The sequence below is a fragment of the Triplophysa dalaica genome, chromosome 14 (assembly GCF_015846415.1).
Source record: "Triplophysa dalaica isolate WHDGS20190420 chromosome 14, ASM1584641v1, whole genome shotgun sequence".
In the NCBI taxonomy this organism is placed as follows: Eukaryota; Metazoa; Chordata; class Actinopteri; order Cypriniformes; family Nemacheilidae; genus Triplophysa; species Triplophysa dalaica.
The window spans coordinates 154,162-179,252 of NC_079555.1; the positions used below are offsets into that span (position 1 = coordinate 154,162).

The 25,091-nt window shown below is 43.7% G+C and overlaps 1 protein-coding gene across 1 annotated transcript; it reads right to left on the bottom strand.

Annotated features, from left to right (window-relative positions):
- Nucleotides 1–4,512: 4,512 nt before the first annotated feature.
- On the bottom strand, nt 4,513–25,091 carry trpm7 (transient receptor potential cation channel, subfamily M, member 7). The gene is made up of 40 exons (XM_056765687.1): nt 24,889–25,091; nt 19,473–19,552; nt 19,243–19,281; nt 18,966–19,164; nt 17,973–18,186; nt 17,678–17,802; nt 17,402–17,573; nt 16,822–16,996; nt 16,608–16,731; nt 16,463–16,532; nt 16,118–16,218; nt 15,716–15,850; nt 15,542–15,595; nt 15,327–15,467; nt 15,121–15,237; nt 14,766–15,043; nt 14,462–14,690; nt 14,218–14,367; nt 13,978–14,121; nt 13,085–13,213; nt 12,158–12,409; nt 11,906–12,080; nt 11,638–11,770; nt 11,377–11,561; nt 11,169–11,301; nt 10,414–11,063; nt 9,745–9,839; nt 9,582–9,660; nt 8,988–9,067; nt 8,874–8,899; nt 8,731–8,756; nt 8,602–8,655; nt 7,464–7,508; nt 7,182–7,247; nt 6,633–6,916; nt 6,254–6,336; nt 5,964–6,169; nt 5,624–5,675; nt 5,440–5,546; nt 4,513–5,353 (listed from the first exon to the last, which is right to left on the bottom strand). Exons 1-40 carry the CDS (start codon nt 24,889–24,891, stop codon nt 5,217–5,219), a joined length of 5,547 nt encoding a protein of 1,848 aa, XP_056621665.1. The 5' UTR covers nt 24,892–25,091; the 3' UTR covers nt 4,513–5,216.

The following is a 25,091-nucleotide window of genomic DNA, read 5'->3' on the forward strand; positions in this document are numbered from 1 at the left end:
CCATTGTTTTGTATCAAGATGCAGACTGGCATTGTTTTATAAATGTATCTTAAATACCCCAATTTAGTCCGGGTTTAAGATAACCCCTGTCTGTGAAAGCCATATATGAATTTAAACTAGCAATTAGCAAACGTGTGATTACCTCGCGTAGTAATCCAGTCAGGTCTTATATCAGGCCTATATCGAATTTACCTTTTATATCTAAAGTTCTGGAAAAAGTAGTTTCAACTCAATTATGCTCCTTCCTCCAAAGGAATGACATTAATGATGAATTCCAGTCTGGATTTCGAGCATGTCACAGTACAGAGACTGCTTTGATCAGAGTTACAAATGATCTGCTTTTAGCGTCTGACCGTGGCTGTATTTCGTTATTGGTGCTGCTAGACCTCAGTGCTGCATTTGACACCATTGACCACAGCATACTTCTACATAGACTCGAAAATTACGTCGGCATTAACGGAATAGCATTGAAATGGTTTAAGTCTTATTTATCCGACCGTTTTCAATTTGTAGCAATAAACAATGAGGTGTCCCGCAAATCACAAGTCCAGTACGGTGTACCACAGGGCTCAGTCTTGGGACCCCTGCTCTTCGCATTATACATGCTACCTCTAGGAGATATAATAAAGCGACACGGAATTAGCTTTCACTGTTATGCTGATGATACTCAACTTTATATTTCCTCGATGCCTCATGAAACCCAGCAGTTTCATCGAATAAAGGATTGCATAGTTGACTTAAAAATGTGGATGAGTAACAATTTTTTACTACTAAACTCGGACAAAACAGAAGTGTTACTTACTGGACCGAAAACTGCTATGCGTAACAACCAAGAATACTGCTTAACGATTGACGGATGCTCCATAAAATCCTCGTCATCAGCTAAGAATCTTGGCGTTGTATTTGACAGTACTCTCTCATTTGAAAGCCATGTCGCAAACACCTGTAAAATTGCATTTTTCCATCTTAAGAATATATCTAAATTACGTCATATGCTGTCACTGTCAGATGCAGAGAAATTAATTCATGCATTCATGACATCAAGACTAGATTACTGTAATGCACTTCTAGGTGGTTGCCCTGCGGGCCTATTACAAAAACTGCAACTGGTTCAAAACGCGGCAGCTCGAGTTCTTACACGTACAAAAAAGTATGAGCATATAACCCCGGTTCTGTCAACCTTGCACTGGTTACCTATAAAGCATCGCATTAACTTTAAGATCTTGCTTATTACCTATAAAGCCCTACATGGTCTAGCGCCGCAGTATTTGAATGAACTTCTATTGTATTACAGACCACCACGTACATTACGTTCTAAGGGGTCCTGTCAGTTGGTAATACCTAGAATTTCAAAATCAAGTGCAGGTGGTAGATCCTTTTCTTATCTAGCGCCTAAACTTTGGAATATTCTTCCCTGCACGGTCCGGGAGGCAGACACACTCTGTCAGTTTAAATCTAGACTAAAGACTCATCTTTTTAATCTTGCATACACTACACCTCCATAATATTAATCCTCAGAGGATTTAGGCTGCATTATTTAGATCAACCGGAACCAGGAACACATCCAACAACAAATGATGTACTTGTTGCATCAAAGAGTGCAGAACACTACTCTACTCTCAGCCAGTCTTGTCTCTTTGTTCCAAGGTTACCGCAGGATGCAGTTCATGCCCAGACCTGATGGCAGAGCTGAGAATGGGAAGCGGTGACCTGACAAGTGCTAAGAGGATAGAGCTGGATAAAGGACGCGACAACTTTGTTTTTTTCTACAACATTTCAAATGCTATTAGATTGTTAATGATAATCTTTAATTTTTATATTTTTATTAAGCCTTGTTGTGCAAGCACTGATGAGCTTGTGCAGAGGCAGCAGCTTTTGCCAGAGGGGAACTGGAATCCCCTGGTTGGGCCTGGGTTCCCCTGAGGTTTTTTTTCTCGATGGGAGTTTTGGGTTCCTCACCACCGTTTGCATATTGTTTTGCACTATCTGCCTGGCCGGGGGGGCTGCTTTAGAATTCATACTTGTATTAAATGTGTCTCATGTACAGCTGCTTTGTAACAATGAAAATTGTAAAAAGCGCTATATAAATAAAGTTGAGTTGAGTTGAGTTGAGTCTTATTGTGTTGAACACGTGATTTGATTTAACGGCGCGCTCAGGAACATTAAAGATAAATATTTTTTGTGTTTCTTTTCGTCTTGAATGCTAAATATAATGTAAACAAAAGTATTTTTGGGATACGCATGTACATGTTTAATAAAGACCTTCTGTCTCGATACCGACACATCGAAATGCTCGCGCTTAAAATGTTCGCGCGCAGATCCTCTCAACTCTGAAGTAAATCTAGTTATTCCTGCTCGGCACAAAACATTTTCGATGAATGTGAATCTTCTTTTACCTCATAATCTAAAGTCCTCTGCGGACAATCCGTCGTTTCCTCACCAGACAGCAAACTCAGATTTAAAGTCAGCAGTCTGATGATTCACACCTGCACATGAAGCTCTGCTCCCTTCAGAGTGAGAACTACATATATGGAAGCATGTGTGGTGCAAAATTCAATTACCAATGTAATATGCAAAATGGAAATGCAATAAGCAAAATTGAAATGCAGTATGTAAATTGACAATGCAATTGTGTATCTAAATATACATTTGCAACAACATTAAGTGCAAAATGAAAATAAAAATTAAATTATATCAATTACATTTGTCAGTTCCTACATTAGTTTTAATGTTATTTAAATGGATATTTTTAACGCTCTTTAAGTTGCAAAATTAAAATGAAAATGCAATCCCGGATTGATTATATATGTTTAAGATAGTCAAGCATAACTGTAGCAAAAAGAAAATTCTAATGTCATTTTCCCTTAATGCATTAACATTAACAGGTTGAACATTTGGGATTGCATTTTCATTTACACACAGCGCGTTGAGTGGTGCAAAATTCAATGTGGACTTGAAAATGCATTTCGAGCTGACCACGCCCCCACCCCGGTACAGCGTCATTGCGTGAAGGCGGAGTCAGCATCGCTATTTGCTAGTCAGGTGTGTTGTTTTGAGGTGCGGAAAACACGTTCGACTGCAGAGATAATAAAAGCGTTAAATCGCTTGCACATACACGTTTTCATCATAAACACGTTCAGTATTTGTTGTCTTTGTTTCAGAATGATTATGTTAAGATATTGACTGTTATCAATATCAATATTATGATATTGACTGTTTTTGTGGTGCAACATTTTCTTAACTTCAGGAATCGAATTATTCAGTGGATCTGTCACAGCCTAAACTGCAGCATCCGGATGAATTAGAAACCAAGGTTAATTTTCGTAAGGGCAGATCTCCACTTTGGCAATGTTTATGTGTATTTGTGCATAATCTCTCCCCTTACACTGCCTCCAGCACGAAGAAACGGTACAGAGGTGTATTTCATGTGGATGTATCGCGTTTGTTATTGTACAGTTACTGAACAATTGTATGAAGATATTGTGACAAAAAAGACATTAATCAAAATACTGAATGTGTTCATGATGAAAACGCGTATGAGAAAGTCAAGTGATTATGAGACATTCAACAGGCGAGCTCACCGCTTGATAAGGCAGAATATTCTAGCAATGTAGCTTCTAGTTCTATCGTCTACAAAGACGTACTAATCTTAAAAAAACACCCAAGTAATTTTTTTATTTGTGCTCAAATTCGTGTGCATGCAATTTAATGTTTTATCCTGTACCGGGGAGGGGGCGTGGTCAGCTCGAAATGCATTTTCAAGTCCACATTGAATTTTGCACCACTCAACGCGCTGTGTGTAAATGAAAATGCAATCCCAAATGTTCAACCTGTTAATGTTAATGCATTAAGGGAAAATGACATTAGAATTTTCTTTTTGCTACAGTTTTGATGACTATCTTAAACATATATAATCAATCCGGGAATGCATTTTCATTTTAATTTTGCAACTTAAAGAGCGTTAAAAATATCCATTTAAATAACATTAAAACTAATGTAGGAACTGACAAATGTAATTGATATAATTTAATTTTTATTTTCATTTTGCACTTAATGTTGCACATACGTTATTTCAAATGTATATTTAGATACACAATTGCATTGTTAATTTACATACTGCATATTACATTGGTAATTGAATTTTGCACCACATATGCTTCCATATACATAGTGATCGTCACTTCACTGAATACATTTGTTCAAAATCATTTTTTTTCAAGGGAGTTATAAGATTACAGAACTATAAAGAATCAAATAAGAATCTGTTTGAAGTCTTCTGCGTTACTGATCATTTTCTTCCGTTGAATTCTGGCTCCTCACGTCACGACATGACAAATTGAAAATACACGTGAGCGTAAATGTCAAATATTCTTCAAGAAAACAAGTCTAATGACAAAGAATAAACCCTGATGACCTTTTAAATGAGGTATACAACAATAATACTGCTGCATGAAGCATTGAAAGTGTGTTTAATGGTCATCAGCTCATCCGGATAAATCACAACACAAATCATGAGCGTCTTTAAGTCTTTTATTGTTCAAATGTACAGTAAAAAAAAGTTAACAGATCCATTATTATCTCCAGCATCAAATATTGTCTCGTTTCAGCTGATATAATGGTGTCAGATAGATGTATCTATAAGATACACGAGATCTCTCTCACACACAATACTCCAGTGACAGTATAGACACGAGTACCGCTGTAACATTAGAAAGTTGTGTTGCGATTGTGTTTCGGCACATACTCCGATGTCATTTGCATTGCAATCTGCCCATTATCTACATGTATGAACCTTGAACGCATTCATACATGCTGTGCACATGTAGTTTTCTGTACATCAAAACATATTCTGTTGGCATACAGCTCTGTACAAAATCTGATTCCACCAAAACCAGTAAGTGACTGACATTGCACTTAAAATTGCTATTTTTTATACAAGGCAACGTTTCGTAGTTTAGAATAAATACTTTATTTTACATTGATACTGTACCAGTTATTAACCACTTTATCATTTCATATGGACATAAAAAGGTTAAAAAATACTCTTAAAAGCTGATTATACATGTGACTTTATAAAACATCTCTGAACGGCATCAGCATCTGTTCATTTGTTCAGAGGCCACACAATCTCAACGCCACGTCATATAAAAACACACACACAGGTCCTGCACACAGTGTTTCTCATGACAGCGCGCGTGCTTGTGCGTGTGTGCGGCTCACAGCATTAAGCGCATTGACGGGCGCTGTTCTTTAGTAGCGCCCCCTGTAGGCGTGGAGTGGGACGGGCCCTCGGAGGATTCGTGCTGCGGTGCCACTGCCGGTTTATCTGGAGTGTAGTCGTTTCTCTTCAGATCTGAGCCAAGAAAACATTTCAAGGATGATGTCCACAGACAGATGAGATGACGGCTAAATCATTCCCTGATGGTTGAACTCACTCACCTGGAAGTTTGAGTTTTCTGCAGCAGGAGTTACAGTGATGTTTGGCACGGAAATTGCGGATGGCATCATCTCCCAGGTTTGCAGGACCGAAGATCATATCGTAAGACCTGTCATGTTCACCCACAGTCAGACATGAAGATTGCAAAACGTCATCACCTCACACGTGACATGTTTGAGAACTCACCCTTTCTCTCCACTCTTAATGACGGAGGGATCTGTTAGAATCTCGCCCACCCCTGTGGACAGATAAGACTCACGGTCAACACAATAACACAAAAGCATCTATAACTGTCTTCTTTGTTGCATGAAGTCGTCAAAAACACGTCTCTGTGAGGTTTAAAACCTTTCTGACAAATGTCTGGCATCACTGACGGAGGATGTTAAGTGACAGAAGACAGATCTAGATGTATGAAGCACACGCAATAATAACAGTAGTTTGACAGATCTGATGCTCCTCAACACTTCAGAGACGCCGCACAACAACACTGTGTAAGTAAACAAGATCGACACTTGTGTAGACAAACCCTGCAGATCCAGCACCAGCAGCTCTCCTCGTGTGTATTCATATGTCCAGTGACTGAACGCCAGCATGGTTTCTTCCAGCAGATTGGTGGGAACGATTTCATCTCCGTTGTTGTTATTGAACTTGCGGAAGTCTCCGGTGATGCACTCCTCGATGGCAAACCACTGACCCGCAGAGTGACAATACAGCAGAAACACCTCCAGAAACCTTCAGAGAACACAGAGATTGACTTGAGAAGTCAGCTATGGCTTCATCTGGGTTAATCATCCGTTCATGATGATGATATGTTACCTGGGGGAGTATGGGAATGTTTTAGGTCTGATCTGATTGAAGGCAAATGTGAGTTTCTGAGCTGCTCTCTGCTGCTGAATTTCCTATAAAGAACAAAAAAGAAACAAAGAGTTCTTCTGATGTTCTCAGTCAACCAAAGAATGAACCAAAGCCATTCTTCCTTTCTGATCCTGAACGACAGAGTGAGACCAACAGAAACATAAAGTGCAGAATCGGTCATCTTAACACCGCTAGCAACCCCTTTGATCTTTGTCGTCTCTTTAGATCTCTTACTCGTTCAGATAAAGTGTCTCTATTGTCTATCATCAGGAGGAGACACTGAAATGTTTTCACATGTGTGTTCCTCTCAGTTGTGTATATATGATATGATGTTTCTTACCCTGAGACAGAGATGCAGGACCGTCTCTTCTTTGTAAATGCTTTGCCATGTGTTGACCACCCCAGGTAGGAAGGATTTGACGATATACAGGTGTCCTGGTTTCAGAATGTCGTACTCTGACCAAGTGCAGAGAACTTTCAGCGCCCTCCGCAGACCGCCGCCCATCTCCTCTTTACTGAGGAACTCGATCTTTGCACAGAGTCCACGCTGAGCCCACGAGGACATGCTGTTATTTATGCTGTTTGGAGAACTTTCCTCCAGCCGATACACGGTGACGGGTTCACCTGACGAGAGAATGTTGCGCGTGTAAACACTTTTGCTCTTGCTCGAGTTCGTTTGTACAAAATACAGAACCAGAATCCATCAGACTGGGGTGGGCGCTGTGACTGCAGTCTTATAACACGAGTACGTTTATGATCATCGTTTTTGATGCAAATGCAACGAAGAAGACTGTAGAACACAACCACAGTATAAAGCATCACATGATCCAGCCCATCATCATAATACAGAGCAAAGCATGATGGGAAAGAGGGAAGTAATGTGTCTTACCTTTAGGGGGCACTGGGGTAAATGGAATACTCTGAGACAACCGCATCAAGTTATTACGTTCCACCGCTAACACACGTGTACACCATGACACACAACACACACACACACACACACACACACAAAGGGCTGATGTCAGTACACGTCACAAAAGCTGCTGGAACACGTCTGTTTCAAACCCAAAGCATCACGTGTGAAGGACACGTTCAGCTCTGTTTGATCTCATGCCTTGGGTTTGGATCAGCGTGTGTTTATAGTTTCTGTAAATGACACAAACGCACACACCTGAGTACTGATACGTCTCCATGGGCTTGAAGGGAGAACCGATTGCTGCACACGAAAACAAAAGAAGAAAAACAGATAAACAACAACATTACACAAGAGTTAAACAGAATCAGAATGACATCAGAAGAGCAGTGGGATGTCATTACTGTACTAGGGCTGCAACAAACGATTATTTTGATAATGGATTAATCTAAGGGTCAGTACAACACCATATCATTAAACGTTAACATTACACAATTTACTGTAGATTTAAAAAATAATGATGTTCTAAAAATTACTAATGATTCTAAAGACTGATCAATTACAGGATTTATTTAAGAGAAACATGGGCTACCCCAGCTGGAAAGAAACTATAGAAACCCAATAGAACTCATCAAAGGAATTAAAATGGTTTCCATAGAAGCGGCTTTGAGCTATGGCGATATATAAATAAAACTTCTTCTTCTTCTTCTTGAAATACTATTATAAGCAATAAACTTTTCATTAGAACTCAATTTGTAGTGTGTTTTGGGCATTATTCCCACCAATAGAATTTATCAGTACCAAAAAACGTTACACCAGTATAGTTTCTATTAAAACCATTTCAATTACCATAATCCATGACATTTCTATGGTATTTTGAGCAGGATTCTTCTGTTTACTTGGCCGGTATGTTTATACAGGTACAGATGGAGCATGTTTTTGGGGGGGGTCAAGAAAGAGTTTGCAGTGTATTTCCTGTAAAACGCTCGCTCTGTGACTCCAAATGCATTTTAATTCACAGTAAGGATGGACTCCTGTCACATGACATCACACACGTGCCTTTCAATAAACGACTGAAGGTGTGTTCATGTGCTTATATGCTAGGCAAAATATATGCACCAATCATCATAGACCGCTCTGCTATTTCAGCTTGGATTGGCAAGCATCATGTTCTACTATTGCGTTGCCTCTTGAAGGGTAGTGGAGCTACAGCGCCCCACAGGTCAAACCAAGTTATTGCAGGCCCTTAAAATACATCATGTGAAATCAAACAACCGCTCGACAACTAAATAATGTGTCGACAATGTTTTACTGTTGACATTATCGTTGCAGCCCTATACTGTGCTACGGTACATGACAGTGTTCTTTACAGTGAAGCAGCAGGTGTGAGACTTACAGTCCTTGCGTGCACTGAGGTGTGTGTGTCGGGCCGCGTACACACCCGCTGCAGCTGAAACACACACACAGAGCGGTCGGCTTGGGTTCACTGTGTGTGTAAATACTTTCAATGAGACACAACACTTACCATTAGAAACATCATCTCCTGCAGTCCTGAAGAAGAGCAGAACACACACAGACACATGATAATCACACACCTGTAATCTTCACCTGATCTTTCATTCTGAACACAATGACATCGTCATGCAGGAACAGACACGTGTTACTCACAGTTTGCTGGATTGCACTGATTTACCCTGAGAATGAATGACAGCAAGAGTTACACGTCTGTGTGATGATGCTCTCTGTAACACAGCATGTTGTCGTGTTGTGTGTTTGACTGACCAATAGCACAGCCACTGAAAGATCCTCATGCCGTGAGATGTCCTCCAATGACACGCGACTCTTCTCCCGTTTACGGAGCGCTGAAACACACACACAGGACTTCAGATGATGGACACGCTGACAGAATTTAACACCTCGTGTCATGTTTTTGTCTCTTTTGATTTCCTTTGAGTAGTGTGTTAATACTGTAAAGGGTCAGGTATTCTTGACTGTGCACGACCATCTCACGCTCAATCGCAGATAAGAGTGCGCAGATGAGTTTGACACATGTGCAGTATGTCACCGAGTGTACTCGGGCGATTCTCTTTTTTTCCCGCACATGCGCCATTGTACGCATTACATCTGCACGAGGACGGGATGAGCGGACGACCAGGGACCCACCTGATGACAAAAATGACATTATGCGGGTGGTGCGGCGACAAGGAAAGTCGCACTATACTCGCCCCTTTAATCCATGTGTGGTCAGAAAGACAGTAGTCTAGACGAGCGTCTCGGTTTCATCATGTGGCAGTCGTGTGGAGGTGTGATGTGTATACAAAAGGTTAATGTTTAAAGGCTTCACTGGTGTTGTGTAATGTTGTCGTTCAAACTTACTGGACTCTGGATGCAAGATCGAAGGGTTTCTGTCAAACTCTGTGAAACCGGCGTATGAGTTCACTATCCGTATGTGACCCTGTGACACACACACACACACACACACATCGTCAATCACACAGATCAATCATCAACAGGGAATCTTTTCATCTTAGACACCCACCGCATCCTGATCCTTTCTGGATGGGCTGAGCTGCCGGCCGGTAGCCGAAACCTCTTTAGGGAAGGACCTCTGACCCTCTGAATCGACCCTGTGACCTTCAGAGAAATCAGTCAAAGAGGAGGGATTATTATAACAGGAAAGACAAGAGATGGACAGTCAGTCACCGTGTGAAACGTGTAGTTTGAGCTCTTCTGACAGCACCAGCACCACCCAGTGTTAGTCTCTCACACAACACTTTTTCTCCCAAAGACCCATTTCAGAGTCCCGCCAACAAACAACCGACAGACCGAGACACCCGTCTCACCCTCTAATCTACACGGGGCATGCAGACGGGTGGGTCAGGGGTCACGGTTAGGACAGGGTTATAATGCTTCACGTATCACCAACAGGCCTAACCCCACATCTGGACCGAACGCAAACCTCTGTTCTTCTGCAGCGGGCGTCTGCCAGGGGCCGATCTCTGTAGCGCTTCGCTAGGCTGGGGTCCCTGGGGCGGATTATCAGGAGAGCCAGAGAGTACAGTGATTCTGTCAGGCTGCTCGGCCATCACGGCTTCCTCTACTCTAACCTCATCATCATCATCGGTAAAGGCATGATTCACGTATCCCTCGCATTTGTCTTCACACACAACCTCAACTGGGTCGCCCTCCTCTTCCTCCTCATACTCACCCACGAAGGCCCCAAACTCCACGGAGGGGTGCAGCGGCTCCGTGCGGCGGGCGTGAGGCGGCGAATGCGTCCGAGAGTCGGCGAGCTGCGTGGGCGTGCTGACGAAGAACGTGGCCGTTCCAGCCGGGGCACTGATGGGACTCGAGGCAGCGCCGTCCTCCTCGCGCCGACTCAGCTGAGGAGAGCGCCTGTGAGAATCCCTGAGCGAGCGCATCTGCGGTGCGGCGTGACCAGACGACCCGGCCTCTGGCGCCAACGGAGCAAAGTACCTTCCAGGGCTCAGAGGAGGCTCAGCCTCGTGACGCTGCATTCTGTCTTTGGCTCCGCCCCCAAACAACGAGTCCGCTATGCTGGTGGCAGGGGGCAGGAAACCCACACTGCACCGCACCAGAGCGCTGGATTTGGAGTGTCCCGTGATGTCACTCAGGCCAGGCCCCAGGTTCTTGGAGACGCTGAGCTCACGGGTGATCTGGTTGTGGACTTTGCTGGCCTCAGATGCCCGCTGTGCTGTCAGGGCCTTCAGCGTGTCCACCGTGAGCGCCGAGAGATCCTGCAGGTGTCCGATCTGAGAATCCAGAGTGTGCAGCGATCGCTTAATGAAGTTCACTTTGTTCCCGACCTCCTTCAGCTGAACGCACATCGTCTCCACCCTGAGAAAGCACATGCAGGAACAGTTTATTCACATTGTCATCGTGTTTCGGAGGAAATGTAAAAGCCTAAAGGTGTTCTACATCTGTGAGCAGTGCTTGAACAACCTGTCGGATGTGAGTCGGATTCTCTCTTCACTGCCAGAATGAAAGTGGTCGTCCTTCTCATGGAAGTATGTCTCCACACACTGTTCCTCAAAGTCGTGAAGCTTCTTCTGGTCCTCCTCTGTCAGGAAGAGTTCTGTGAAGAACATGGAGATCATGTAAGAGACACAGCCAAGAAACATCCACCGGACGAGAGCCAGACGTCACTTACTCGGCCCGTAGGTGCCGCTGTCCTTCTTTCTCTTCCTGCAGATGGACGACAGCACAGACACCACGTGACTGAGCAGGATCAGAGGGGGGGGCAGGATGGGTTTGTCGTGATATGCCAGGATGAAATGGTATCGCTGGTATTTCCACACCAGATTTGACATGGACTTCACCTGCAGGTACACGTTACTGGAGAAACAAGAGCAGGAAGATGAAGAACTGAAAGAGAGCGATGTGGACTGACAGGTCGGGTCGGGTCACTCACTTGAAGAAGGCGATGAGCAGATTGACCATCAGAATGTACTGAACAAAGAGATAGACGGCCTGAAGCAGAGGTGTCAACCACACGCCCGTGTCACACAGATGCTGAAAATTATTGTCGGTGGAGTTTGCACACACTGTTAAAACACACACACAATTTGTTCTGAATCAATATGATAAAAGATTTAACAAACATAAATGATCCGTTGATCGTATCCTCCAGCCTAAATGTTTGGCATGAATGAACTCAATCAAAAACCCATCAGACGTACCGTCAATCTCATAGGCGTACACTTCCCCGTACATCATCCAGTATGGCTGGAAAACCACGTCTTTGGCTAAAGTCCACGAGGGTTCCTCGTTCGGGTACAGTATGGCTTTGCGGGGAACTCCGTAACTTAGCAACACAACCGACATGATCACCACGATATAAAACATGTTAGCCACCTGCAGAAAGAATCAAACACACACATGAAGAACTCATCTAACCGTGACACAAAGAAACCGTCGACTGGGAAACTCACCATTTTTCCAATCATCATGACGTACGGGCCGGCGTGCTGATTGACGGCCAGAATATCCAGCAGTCGCACGTACCAGAAGATGATATTCAAACAGTAGACGATCCGGCCCGTGATTAACACGTTTTCCTTCCCGAAGCGCAGACCGAACCCCACAAAGAACATGAGGATGGCCAGAAAGTCAGAAATATTGAAATAATCTGCAAACCAGACTTTAATCTTCTGACTGATCTTTCCTCCTTCTGACATGAACATCTATCCAGAGAAAAACACACATTATAAAAGGGTCAGTTCTGGTCCTTGATTCTGATTGATGGAGCCAAGTTCTCATCCGTTATAAAATACCCCGGGATAAATAACGTCTGACCGCATTTTATAGGCTAAAAATTACTTTATTTACTTAATTTTATGAAACCTTGCTCCACATATGTAATAACTCTTTAATAAAAGCAATAAGCCGTGTGAAGCAGTGTGTTACAGAGCATTTAATGACTCTGCTTCATGTCATGCCACAATACCCTCAGCTGTTATAAAATACACTTTAACCCACGGCTTCACACGGGTTAGTGCTTTATTCAACTTCTTCATGCTTTTTTCACAAGTTATGTCAAGGTGTAGAATATATTATATTGTGTAGAAATGTGTGGAGGATTGATAAATGAGCTAGCTTAGAATCAAGCGCTGGTTTGTAGTTTCTGTGTTGTGTGTGAACGCCTGTCTTCTGTTCACTCTCTCTCACATGAGAGCTTCAAACGGTCTTTAACAGCGCAACACTTCATTTGTCACGTTTGTTCTCTCAATTTCACAGTCGATCATTACACATGAAGTTTAAACATTCAGCTGAAGTTTGTTGGATTATAACAAATGCAAAAACAAATAACTAAACGTTTCTGACATGCCTCGAAAACATCTAAACACACACACACGTACCTCACGTAGCTTCTCCACAGCCAGTGTAAAGATGTAGAGAATGACGACCCACTCCTGAGGTGATGGAAGGGGCTCCATTTTCACCAACACCACAAATGAATATAACATCAGGAAGCCGATATAAAAGAGCTGCAACACACACATAATTGTTATGACACTATACACATTCTTTATGCACAGCACAAGTGAACTCATGTTTCTCTCTTCTGCACCTCTCACATCACATCATCACATGACCACACACAACACACAATCAATGGTGACGGTTTGATTTCTTCTCCACACACACATCAACAAAATATAAAAGAATTATCTAGCACATTCACACAAACACCTGTCAGCACAACACACACACGTCTGGTTTATTATCTCCGTGGGGACAGTCCATAGGTGTAATGAGTTGTATACTGTACAAACTGTATATTTGATCCCCTAACCCTAAAGATCATAGAAAACCTTTTGCATTTTTAGATTTTCCAAAAATATATTTCTGTACAATTTAAAATCTTTTGTGTCCTTGAGGACCTCAATTTTGGTCCCCACAGTGACACGAGTCCTCATGAGTTGGTGTGTATTCAGGTTTAGGTCCTCACCGGGATGTAAAAACAAGGCCACACACACACACACACATACACACACACACACACGCACACACATACACACACACAGTGGTAAGTTCAAGTCTGGTTGAAATGTCACTACTAAAGCCTCTCTGATGTTTGTGTGTGTGTGTGTGTGTGTGGGGGGGGGTGGGGGGTGTGTTAATGCAGTGGGTTTATGCAGAGACGTGTGTGTGTCTGATATAATCACAATGGGAACTAATCCAGGATGTTTTACAGAAGCAGAAGGCCTCACACACACACACAAGAGCGTGAGAAAGCAGCGATACGTACCGTGTTGAACCAGAACTTGACAATGGGAGCGTGGTAAAAAGCGTAGAACTTGCGTGTGATGGGTAAGCGGCGAGAACGAACATGGACCTCCGATTCACTTTTGATTTCTGCATTGTCAGTGGTACGAACTTCCTTAAACACGTCCTAACACACACACAAACAGAAGTAAAACCCATGTATTCTCTTGAAGATTCTTTAGTGTGCAAATGTTTCTCAAGTGATGGCGGTGTGTGATTTTACCATCTGGATGTCGTCAGGGTTTTGCAGGTTGTGTTCGCTGTCCTCCATGCTCTGATGGGCGTCTTGAGACTGGGGAATGTGGGACATCTCAGCTTTGGTCTTGTACTCCAGCAGAAGGATTGCCGGAGGAACGAGGATGCTCAAGATCACCTGACAAACATCAACAACACCGTCATCAGTCCTCAGCAGATCGACACATGACATGACACGCTCCGAGAGGACATGCGGCCGCAGGAACTCTCACCTTGTACCAGGAGTTCTTGCGCATGTTCAGTCGTCCCATCCACATGTCGGACAGCAGCATCTGTGTACAGGTGTGAGCCACAAAGGGGCGGAGTCGAGACGACACGGCCAGCTTCAAACAGGTGGAGTTGCTCCAGTTCTTCAGCTCGTACGTCAGGAGCTTCATGGCCATGGTCTCGTCCTGCCTGAACGACTGCTCCAACAGATCCACCGCCAGCGTCCCGAACTCACTAGCAGAGAGCACACCAGCGTTAGAAACACACCCGCAAGCCCTTGTTTGGTTCTCGCGTCTCTCACACACTCACTTGGAGTATTCCTTCAGCTCCTCTGAGGTGTCGTCCACCACGTCGCTCTTCTTGGCCTCGTAGCCCATGGAGCGCAGGAGTTTGCTGGCCACCAGAGCTTTGGCCATGGACTCTTCTCCGTGCTGCCAGAAGAACAGCGACATCTTCTGTCTCTTCATCAGCACGGCCCACACCAGCAGCTCATTGAAGGGGTACGGGAAGCGTCGGGTCTCGGGGTCGTCGATGTCCACCACCTCCTCTTTGCTCTTCTTCTTCTGCTGCTCAGAAGTGGAGTCAAGCTGAGGAACACGAGTGCGACATGTTAAACCAGCCACACACACACACACACAGGTGTAAAGATGTGGTCGGGCTTTACTCTGGGTTTGTAGGGCTGTGCCGTCTTGATGAAGTGATTGTGTCTGGTTTTCTCTTTTTTATCTGCTTGAATGCTGAAGGACTCGTGCGAGGTGCTGCCCGTGTGTCTCCCCGACCGCTGACGTAGAGACAGACAGAGAGAGAGAGACATTAGAAGTGGATCTTCTGAAAGCGAGTCACAACACATGAGCTGGAGTCTTTCATTACCCGACTGTTTCCGTGCAGGTTGTTGTATATGATGCGGAAGCGTTTGCGGGTGTAGTTACATCTGTACGTTCCTCCCATGAGAAACTCGATCACCAATCCAACATCGATTAATGTGATTTTATAATTGGGCGGGAGGTTACCCTACAACAACACAAGATTAATAAGTCAAGAAAACGTCAAGATGACCTCAGACTGAAGCTGAGAGCGCTCTGTACCTGTTTGACGTCCCTCACCAGGTGATAGAGAGTTGGGTTTGTTGGTGTTTGTTTCTGTTACAAGAGTCAAATTTATATCACAACACCGTCACACAAGAATAAATGACATTAGATCCACAATCAACTCCTCAGGTGTGTGTGAGTGTGTGTGTGTGTGCGCGCATGTGTGTGTACCGTATTGTAGAGCTCCTCCAGGCGTGTAATTGTCAGGAATCTGTGCATGCTGACACCGTTCTCAATGAGAAGTTTCACAAACTCCACACGATCCATCACCAACGCATCCAACATGGCCTGTTCAAGAGAGCCCACCTACACAAACACACACACTTCACATGAACATCACCTCTTCCTCACAAATGATGGGACTGATCCAAAACTCTTATTATATGATTTTAACAAACACAATAAACAACACAAATCATGTCTGCGTGATGATTCTGAAGAACTTGTGACTTTGATACTGTGGTACTGAATGATTAGCACAGTCATATGCTATAGTTTAATGTAGTTTGAGGGGTCAGAGGTCATTGGCCCAGTGAGTGTGCTACTCTTGTTGTTGTGCAGACACTCACTAACCAGCAACTGTTGTCCATAAACAAAGACGTGATCTTTAGCGATGTCCACCCTGTCCCACGCCAGCGTCAGGACCAGCTGATCAAAGGCTGATGCGTTTGTGCCTGTAACACACACACAGACACACACACACAGATGGTTATCTGACAGAACGTGTTTAGTGATGCGTTTGAAACACTTTGACCTCCACTGATGAAATCTCCTGTGTTTCTCCAACAGTTAACCACTAAACAGATGAAGTGAATGTGTTTCTGTAGTTTAGACTTTAAGTCATTCTCACACTGACGTGAAGTTAATGTTTGAAACACACATACACACACACACACACACACACACACACACACTGACCTTTGAGAAGACTCTTGAGAATCGCCACATCAATGTCTTGATCCTCTGAACCAACGTGAAATACTGTGATCTGGAACACACAAACACCGATGTACAACATTCTGATCTGAGGCGCTTCTTTGTGTGTGTGTGTGTGTGTGTGTACCAGCTCTTTGCTCTTCATGCACTCCATGAGCGTTTGGAACAGATGCAGCGCATCACTTTGACTGAAGTTGAACGTTTTCTTGATTGTGGCGATGATGTCAGCTTCAACACCGTCAGGCAGTGCACTGAGACACGAGGAACATTCACACAGCTCAGACACAGTTCAAGGTCTTCACAGTGATTACATCTCGTGTGTGTCTGTGTGTGTGTCATACCCGTCTGGCTCGGTCTGTTTGTGAACGTATGCCAGTATATCAGCGGCTCGTCCGGTTCCCTCACACACCACCACAGGTACCGGTGGACTCTCCTGCAGATACTCCAACACCGTCAGGATCACATTCGGACCTCCTTCAAAAATCAGTGCCACCACAGGGATGCCCTGACCGATGCCTGCACACACACACGCAGTAAAATATCAGTTGTGTGTCCGTATAAACACATTTCTTGTCAGACTGAAACTCTAATGATGATGATGATGACGACGATGATGGAAAACTCTGAAGAAGGTCAAATTGAATCAACACTGAACACTGCCATTACATGATTACTGTTTTACTGCACATGTGTGTCATGTGATCATTTCAGAAGCATCACTTTTATTGTAAAACACCGAATCAGTGGGTGTGTCCAAACGTTTGATTGACAGTGATTATGTGTAATGACACAGAGTGCAGGATGATTACTGTCATTGAACACAACTGTGTTTATACACAATCATGTGTGTGTGTTTATATACACGTCTGTCCCTTTGGGAACAGTTTTGTAACAAGAGGGACAACAGTTTGTGCGACTCACGTGCGTGTATCCTCTGGAGGTTGATGTGTTTCTCCAGCTCTCTCCTCAGTTTGACTTCAGCTCCGTATTTCCCCACCGTCCCATCATCCACCAGAATGAAGTGTGAGTGAAAGTTATTCAACACGTTGAGTTTGCTGAGAGGATTCAACAGAGTGTGATACGGTGCAACAACCTGCACACAAACACGCAACACACGTGTCAACACAGATTCTCATGTCATTGATCTCTGCACAAACATCTCATTTAGTCTTGAACGTGTGAGTGATGAAGTCTCACATCTCTTCCGATGAGGTCGTTCCTGTTCTCGATGACTCCCCAGGGTGCGATTCCAACCGTGCAGATTTTGCGTGATGATCTGGATAGATGTTCTTTCAGCGCGTCCCCTACATGCTTGGCCACACCTGAAAACCCAGCAGACAAATGCCACAGTCAACAGTATACAGAAGCTGTGACATCACTAGTGCACGTGTTTCGGCCAGCGTGTAAACACTCATCAAACATACACACCTGATCTTTACACTCTCATGACTGTCATTACTGAGCTCAAGTTAATCCACACACACACACACACCTGTGTTGACTCCGCCCGTCAGGATCCAGGCCCCTGTGGTCACGGCAGCTTTAATGAGTCCTTTTCCCACCACATGTTTGATCCGTGGATGCAGGTCAAAGTTCTGGATGCCGCCGTGAACGCTGATGACGATCTTCGGCAGCTCCATCTGCCATTCCTTCAGCATGAGTCTCAAGATGGCTTCCGGTCGAGAGTCGTATGACAGACGCACATACTGCACAGCCAATCACATCGCTCGATCAGACACATTCACTACTGTGCTAGAATATAATGTACTTTGTAGTATGCACTCTTTGCACTGATGGACACGTTTAAACACAGGATAACATGCTATGTCCTGCATTCTTTACACTGTTGAACGAGCTGACTTCTCATGTTTAACATGTTAAAAAACCAGTTGGACGTATGACGGAGTATTTCTATGTTTGATACACTCAAACTTGTTTCTGAAAGTTTTAGATAAGTCTGGATCCCTGTTTCGTAACAGGAACCCTTTTCCTTTTATTGGCAATTGGCCTGGAAAAGCAAGCCCACGGCAAGGTCAAAGAAAGAGCCCGCCCACATGCCAACCGACGAGTGATAGGAAGACCCTCTTATCAACATCATCTGCGCTGTGGGTCTGCAGCTGCAGCTGGTTACTCTTGTGATGGTGACGTTGAGGTGTTTGTTTGTTCAGGGTATTTCAGTGATGGATGTTATATAAACTGGATGTGGTTTGAGACTGATAGATGGAGCGTTCCAGAGCTAAAATACCATGTATGAAATACTACTGTATAGACTCTGAAGATTAATATGAGATCGACAGAAACTGTGTGCATTACCTCATCTTTAATTAAGAAATAGCCTCTAAACATGACCACCTGTTTTCACTGAGATGAACAAACACACACTGCATGTAATACTGTATCCCATGATGCAATGTGTTCAAATTGACCTCTCAGTGTGAAGAAGTGATTTCACCGCATCAGAAACATCACATGTGTGTGTTCAGACCTTGGCTCTGTATGAATGAGATCCGCCCTGGAAGTTGATGACTCCATAAGCGTCAGTGGGCGTCTCCTCGGTGTGTTTCTCCACAGACCACTGCTCCACATCTGACGGCTCCCCTTCAGCCAAACGCACGTCTGAGTATTTCACCGGCAGAGTCGCACTGAAGCCCACGTGCTGCCGGACCAAACGCCCACAGCAGCATCTACACACACACACACAAACTCATCTTCAGCAGCTGTCGCCGTGTTTCATGTGTACGTGTGTGTGTTTTCTCACTCACCGTACGAGCTGCTGACAGATCTGACATCCCGGCAGACATCTGCAAACACAACAGCATCACGTCACACACAATGATGAGAGTGATTTTGGTCACATGACTACAGTTCAGAACTCAATGACTCGTCTTCATAAAAACACAGTGACGGACGCTGATGTTTGACGAGTAGATGGATCCAGAAACAGAACACTTGAACATAAACTCACTTCATGATTGTGTTTCTGTGTGTTTACCTGTGCGGGTCTTTGGACACAGGCAGTATATAAACACATTCCCTCCTGGTGAACGTGTTTTCTATCCAGGACTTCTGGGACTGCAACAGATCAAAAAGAAAATCTGATGAAACGATCCACTCATCTGAGCCGAACACATCCGTCTAGAAAGATTTGAGATGTATAGTATTTCTCTATTTTTATTTCTATTGTTCTCTGGACGTTTTGTCAGACAATCGTCAGTCAGTTGGTGTGTCTCAAACCGACCCCTTGTTCACTCCTTTACTATTCCCATATAGACAATGACATTTGAGTCCATATACTCCATATATCTATATCTATATGGGGAAGAAGGGAATGAAAATGAGTGAAGGATTTCAGACACTGGTGTAATATAACCTGCTTCTGACAGCATTGTGGAGGACATTCATCACAACTCTTATATCACACCTGTGTGGCTTCATGGATTGAGTAATGAATGGTGCAGTTGATTTTCACCATATTTGTATTAGCTTTCAATAAAGAGAATAAAACAACGGTTTTCCACGTGTATGATCTTTAATAAAGTGATTGAATATATTTCAAATAAAGCTCCACTGTCTATAACATTGATTGAATCTGTTTAACACACAAAATAACTGTTGACAAGAACAAACACAAGTGTATAAACGTGCATTGGTGGCATTAACGGTCACTCTCCTCCGGATGATTAGTATCAAGCGGTCGTCGCGTGTTGTATCATGGGTAATAGTGAGTGAGCGAGAGGACAGACGACTGAAGTGATGATGATGATATCTACACACAACAGCACTGATGAATCCACACACACACAATCACAGTCAGCTCTCAGTGTCATCACACAACACCACCCCTACACATTCTCACTTCACATCACACAACATCTGTTTACACCACACACATGTCAAACACAAGCTCTGCCCACCTCAAGACAATTTCATTCTATACATTTCTTGTCTCAGTTTTGTGTTGTTGTAACAAACAGCTTTACAGAGACCCAAACAGTAGTAGAGTAAAATGAGAAATCGCAGTAAGAGCCTGTAATCCACATCATTGCTTTAATAAAGCCGCCATCACATCCACATCACTCGTGTTCACATCAAACAGGCTCCTCACAGTCAGACGCAGTTAACAGAGAGGAATGTTTAATTAAATTTCCCAGAATTCCTTTAAACTCTGCGAGCGAGCGCTCAACACTAACAGACCCTAGAGATCTTCTAAAACCAAAGAGCTCAAACCTCCTCATCTTCATCTTCAGCGTTGTGTCGCAGCAGCGAATAGAGAAACATCAGCACTTCACAGAAGTCAAACACACTTAACTTTGTGTTTCTCAACACTGTTCAGTAGCAACAGACCGGGGGGGGGTCATGATGAATGTTTCTGACCGAGAACAGGGATATTAAAGAGAGAGAGGTCCTACATCCAGACACACACACCTCACGGTCTGTACGAGAGTCTTTCATCAGTGAAACACAACAGAGATATTTGGATAAATGTCTCAGTGGTTTCGTGTTCATGCAATGGAAGTCAAAGAAGTTCAGTGTTGTTTGATGATCGACATTCTTCAAAATATCTTCTTTTGTGTTCTGAAGAAGAAAGAAACTCACACAGGTTTGATATGACATCCGTGACCTCTGCATTGATCATGTAACGTTCCAGTGAGATTGTGTGTTACATTTGTGTGGGCAGATGAATGTTCCTGATAACCACACAAAACCATAAACTATCATCAGTTTAAATGATCTTTATCAGATTCTCTCTCAATAAACACACCTGTACAGTTTCAAAGGCCCTGACGCTTCAGCACAGCCTGACCTGAACTCACACAAACACATCATCTGTCATCTACCAACACAACAAACCCACAGCTCATGTGCAGGGGTCAAAGGTCAGCGAGAAACCCTACAAACCCTTCCCGAACTCACTTCAGAATGATCATCATCACATCTGCATCAATGATTGAAAAACACAAACCTGTGTGTGTCTGTGTGTGTGTGTGTGTCTTCTGTTGAAGAGTCAAAAACCTTCATGTCAAAACCTCAGAATCCTCAGAATGTGTGTGTGTGATATAACCTCAAACAGGATCATATTAGCCAAAACACCGGCCAGTGTAAACACACACACACACACACACACAGAGTTCAGTATCTGAAAAGTGCAGAGGAGTCAGACTGCTGACTTTGATAGTTTAACATACACATCTTCTGCTGAAAACCACTGAGAGTGAATAATAATCTCCTCACAATGTGTGTGTGTGTGTGTGTGTGTGTGTTTGCTTCAGGTCTGGTATTACAGTAATCTCCCGCATGTGACACACACTGTGAAGGAAGGATTTCTTACACAGTTCTCTCTGTGACCATCATCATCATTACATCTGATTATATTCCATTAAGACACAATACAAAGAATAAATAACAACAACCAATTACACAAAACAAACAAACACGGGGGGGTGTTAAGCCCACTACGCCCTGTTACTCCAGTCTGAGATATCTAGAGAATCGAGTTGGACCACCAGATGATTTACAATTACTTGATATTCATGAGCTGACATACAAACACACACACGCACACAATACAAACGCACACATACACGCACACATACACGCACACATACACGCACACAAACACGCACGCATACACGCACGCACGCAAACACGCACGCAAACACACACGCACGCACACACACACGCACGCACAAACACACACGCACGCGCAAACACACACGCATGCAAACACACACGCACGCAAACACAAACGCACGCGGACACACACACACACACAGATGTTATCTGATGGTAAATAGTAAAGTTGATGATGGACAGAAGTGAAATGACTCTGTTATTGTTTAATGAGTGAATGTGAGTTCAGTGAGTTGAGCTGCAGATCAGGGGCCCGTTTCACAAAGCAGGGTAAGTGCAAACTCAGAGTAAGTCAACCCCAGAAAACAGAATACTCTGTGTTTTTGGTTTCAGAACGTGAGGTATGTCAAACCCGTGACTGCGGGGTATGTCAAGCCCATTTCAGAAATTGATGTATCTTATACTCCGAGTGAGTAACCAGAGTAACATACTCTGTGAACCTAACCTGGTCTGGAGCAGGTTTTATTCCGCAAACCCAGGGTTTGTTACAATCTGCACCCCTTTAAGAAGCGTGAGCGGTGTTGAAATTGCATACGTCATTTGTTTATTGATTTGTGTTCCTAATCGCGCTCAATTTAGTCACACAGACCTTAAAATAACATGTCTGTTTATTCAGGAACCCGTAGATGATTCAGATTTAAACTCGGTGTTGGTTGAACTTCCTTATTGAAACGGGCCCCAGACGCTGTGTGTCTCTGAAACATCAACACTTTATTACAACAAACACTCACTTAGAACACTGTTCAACAAACACACAAAACCTGTACAACAAATGTGAACATTTCTGATCAACAACACACTGTGGTCACTCGATGACATCACTTACCTGTTTAAGCGACCTCAAACCAGTTTCATCAGTCAATCATTTCACCCTCAGCTCTGTGTGTTTGTGTGTGTGTTATGTCTGTGTGTGTATGATTTTGTTTGTTTGTGTGTTTAATTTGAAAGAATTTTAAGTGTTTCTCACTCTTAATGACTGAAATCAAAACTTCCCGCTCATCAACGTTGACATTATCATGATGACTAAATGAATTTGCATTAAACTCAAAGTTTCATTCCTGGACATGTTAACTAATGATCTGCACACCCTACACACAAACGCACTCTTTCAATTCACTCACTAATGTCACAGTAACACACCAAACAACACAACCTGACATCAGATCTAAAGGCACAAGAGCTGTGTAACAATACTCAAACTAAATATCGCAATACACCACCAACGGTACACATGCTGCAACACTCATGACACACTACACAACCCGTCCTCCCGCCCGACAATCACTTCACTTCACTTTCAGTCACAAAACTAAATTGATTTGATTAAATAGTAATTAGGACACAACTAATAAGAGCTGTATTTATTCTAAACATTATAGACCTCTGTGGAAACATTTTGGTTTTCCAGTGAAGTACAGGAATGGAAACCATGTTGCAGACAGAACACACACAGCCTGACATCATCATAAGTGACATAACTCGTTCAGCAGGACATTATTACTATTATACTACAAAAGCATCTCCAACTCCATATTAATCATTATTATTATTATACTATCTAGTGTTCTTTAATATTGCTGCAATATTAAGACTCCAGCCCCAGACATCCTCACACATACAGTTCTAAACAATAACACAGAGGTAGTTTGATGACACTGTGAATGAGTTTGGAATTATGGGTGTTGTAGTCTTCATCTTCACTGCAGGTGGAAATCAATCCGACAAGAATCACAAAAGTTACACTGAGGATAACACGGACATGCCATGAGAAGGAACATAGTAAGTGAAGCAAATATATAAGACAATCTTCGAGTGGTGTTGAGTATGTTCATGCACAAATCTTCCCAGTTAGGACCTTACATTGAAACCGCAAAGGTTGATACCATGTGTGCACAAACACACACCACACACTTGACCAAAATAAATAAGTGTGAAGCTCTTAAGGGTGTAAATAGTTCACTGGGTTTAGACTAAAAATTTGCCTTTAGGCAACGAGATGGACATTCAGGCCGACCTGCAGGTTATTCCTGTCGGACACAAAGAGAAGCTCGTTGACTTCTGGAAGAACCTGACGGGGTTTCAACAACTCAAGACCGTGAGGTGTCACTTCACAATGACGTCAGAATAACATCTCACGAGCCCGTGGACACCAGAATAAAGTCAAGCACACGCCGAAATTACACTGAAGGAAAATGACAACTAGATATAGAAAACAAGACACACACTAATCAACGGAAGCATGTTAATCATGATAATAGAGTGTTCATGACACATGTGTGACATGTCATGATGTTTATAGTGTGAATGTCAGTGAGATGAGGGATTAGCAGCGCGTTCAGTCAGTCACACGAGTTAAAGTCTCTGTGATCTAACAGCTCGACTCTGCGCCTCACCTTTAACCGTCATTCAACACGACAGCGGTGGAAACATCTGCACTGCACGTGACGCTCGCTGTTTTCAACCCGGTTCGCCGGTAACGTTACCGGACTAGGCGCACGCGCGTGTCAGAGCAGCTAAAGCTAGCAGCGCGCGAGGCAAGAGCCCAAACCCCTCGAGCTCCCCGGACGCGCTCAACGCAACGCATTCGGTCGGTCGAGCTCCGCGACTGCACGCGGGACACTTGTCAACACAGACATGGACGGAAAAACAGCGTGCGACGCGCATTCCATCTCGCGAAGCCGCGGCAAGCGCAGACACGCCACAGAACCGCAATCAGCATAGATTTTTGCCACATTCGCCACGCATTCAACACCAGAGCAGCGCGACGCGAGCCCTACCATTCTCTTCAGCGTTCAGACTGAGGAAGAGCTGATCCGGATCTTCTAGCCATCTATCGGCGAGGTGCTGCTCGTGAAGCCTAGGAAGGGAAGCCCGGTGACGGCGGTGATAGTCGTGTGCGTCCGCTGCGGCTTCAGCGGAAGATGGAATTTTCATAATTGTGCGACTCTGGACTGACGCGGCGTGACGGAGTTCACTTGAG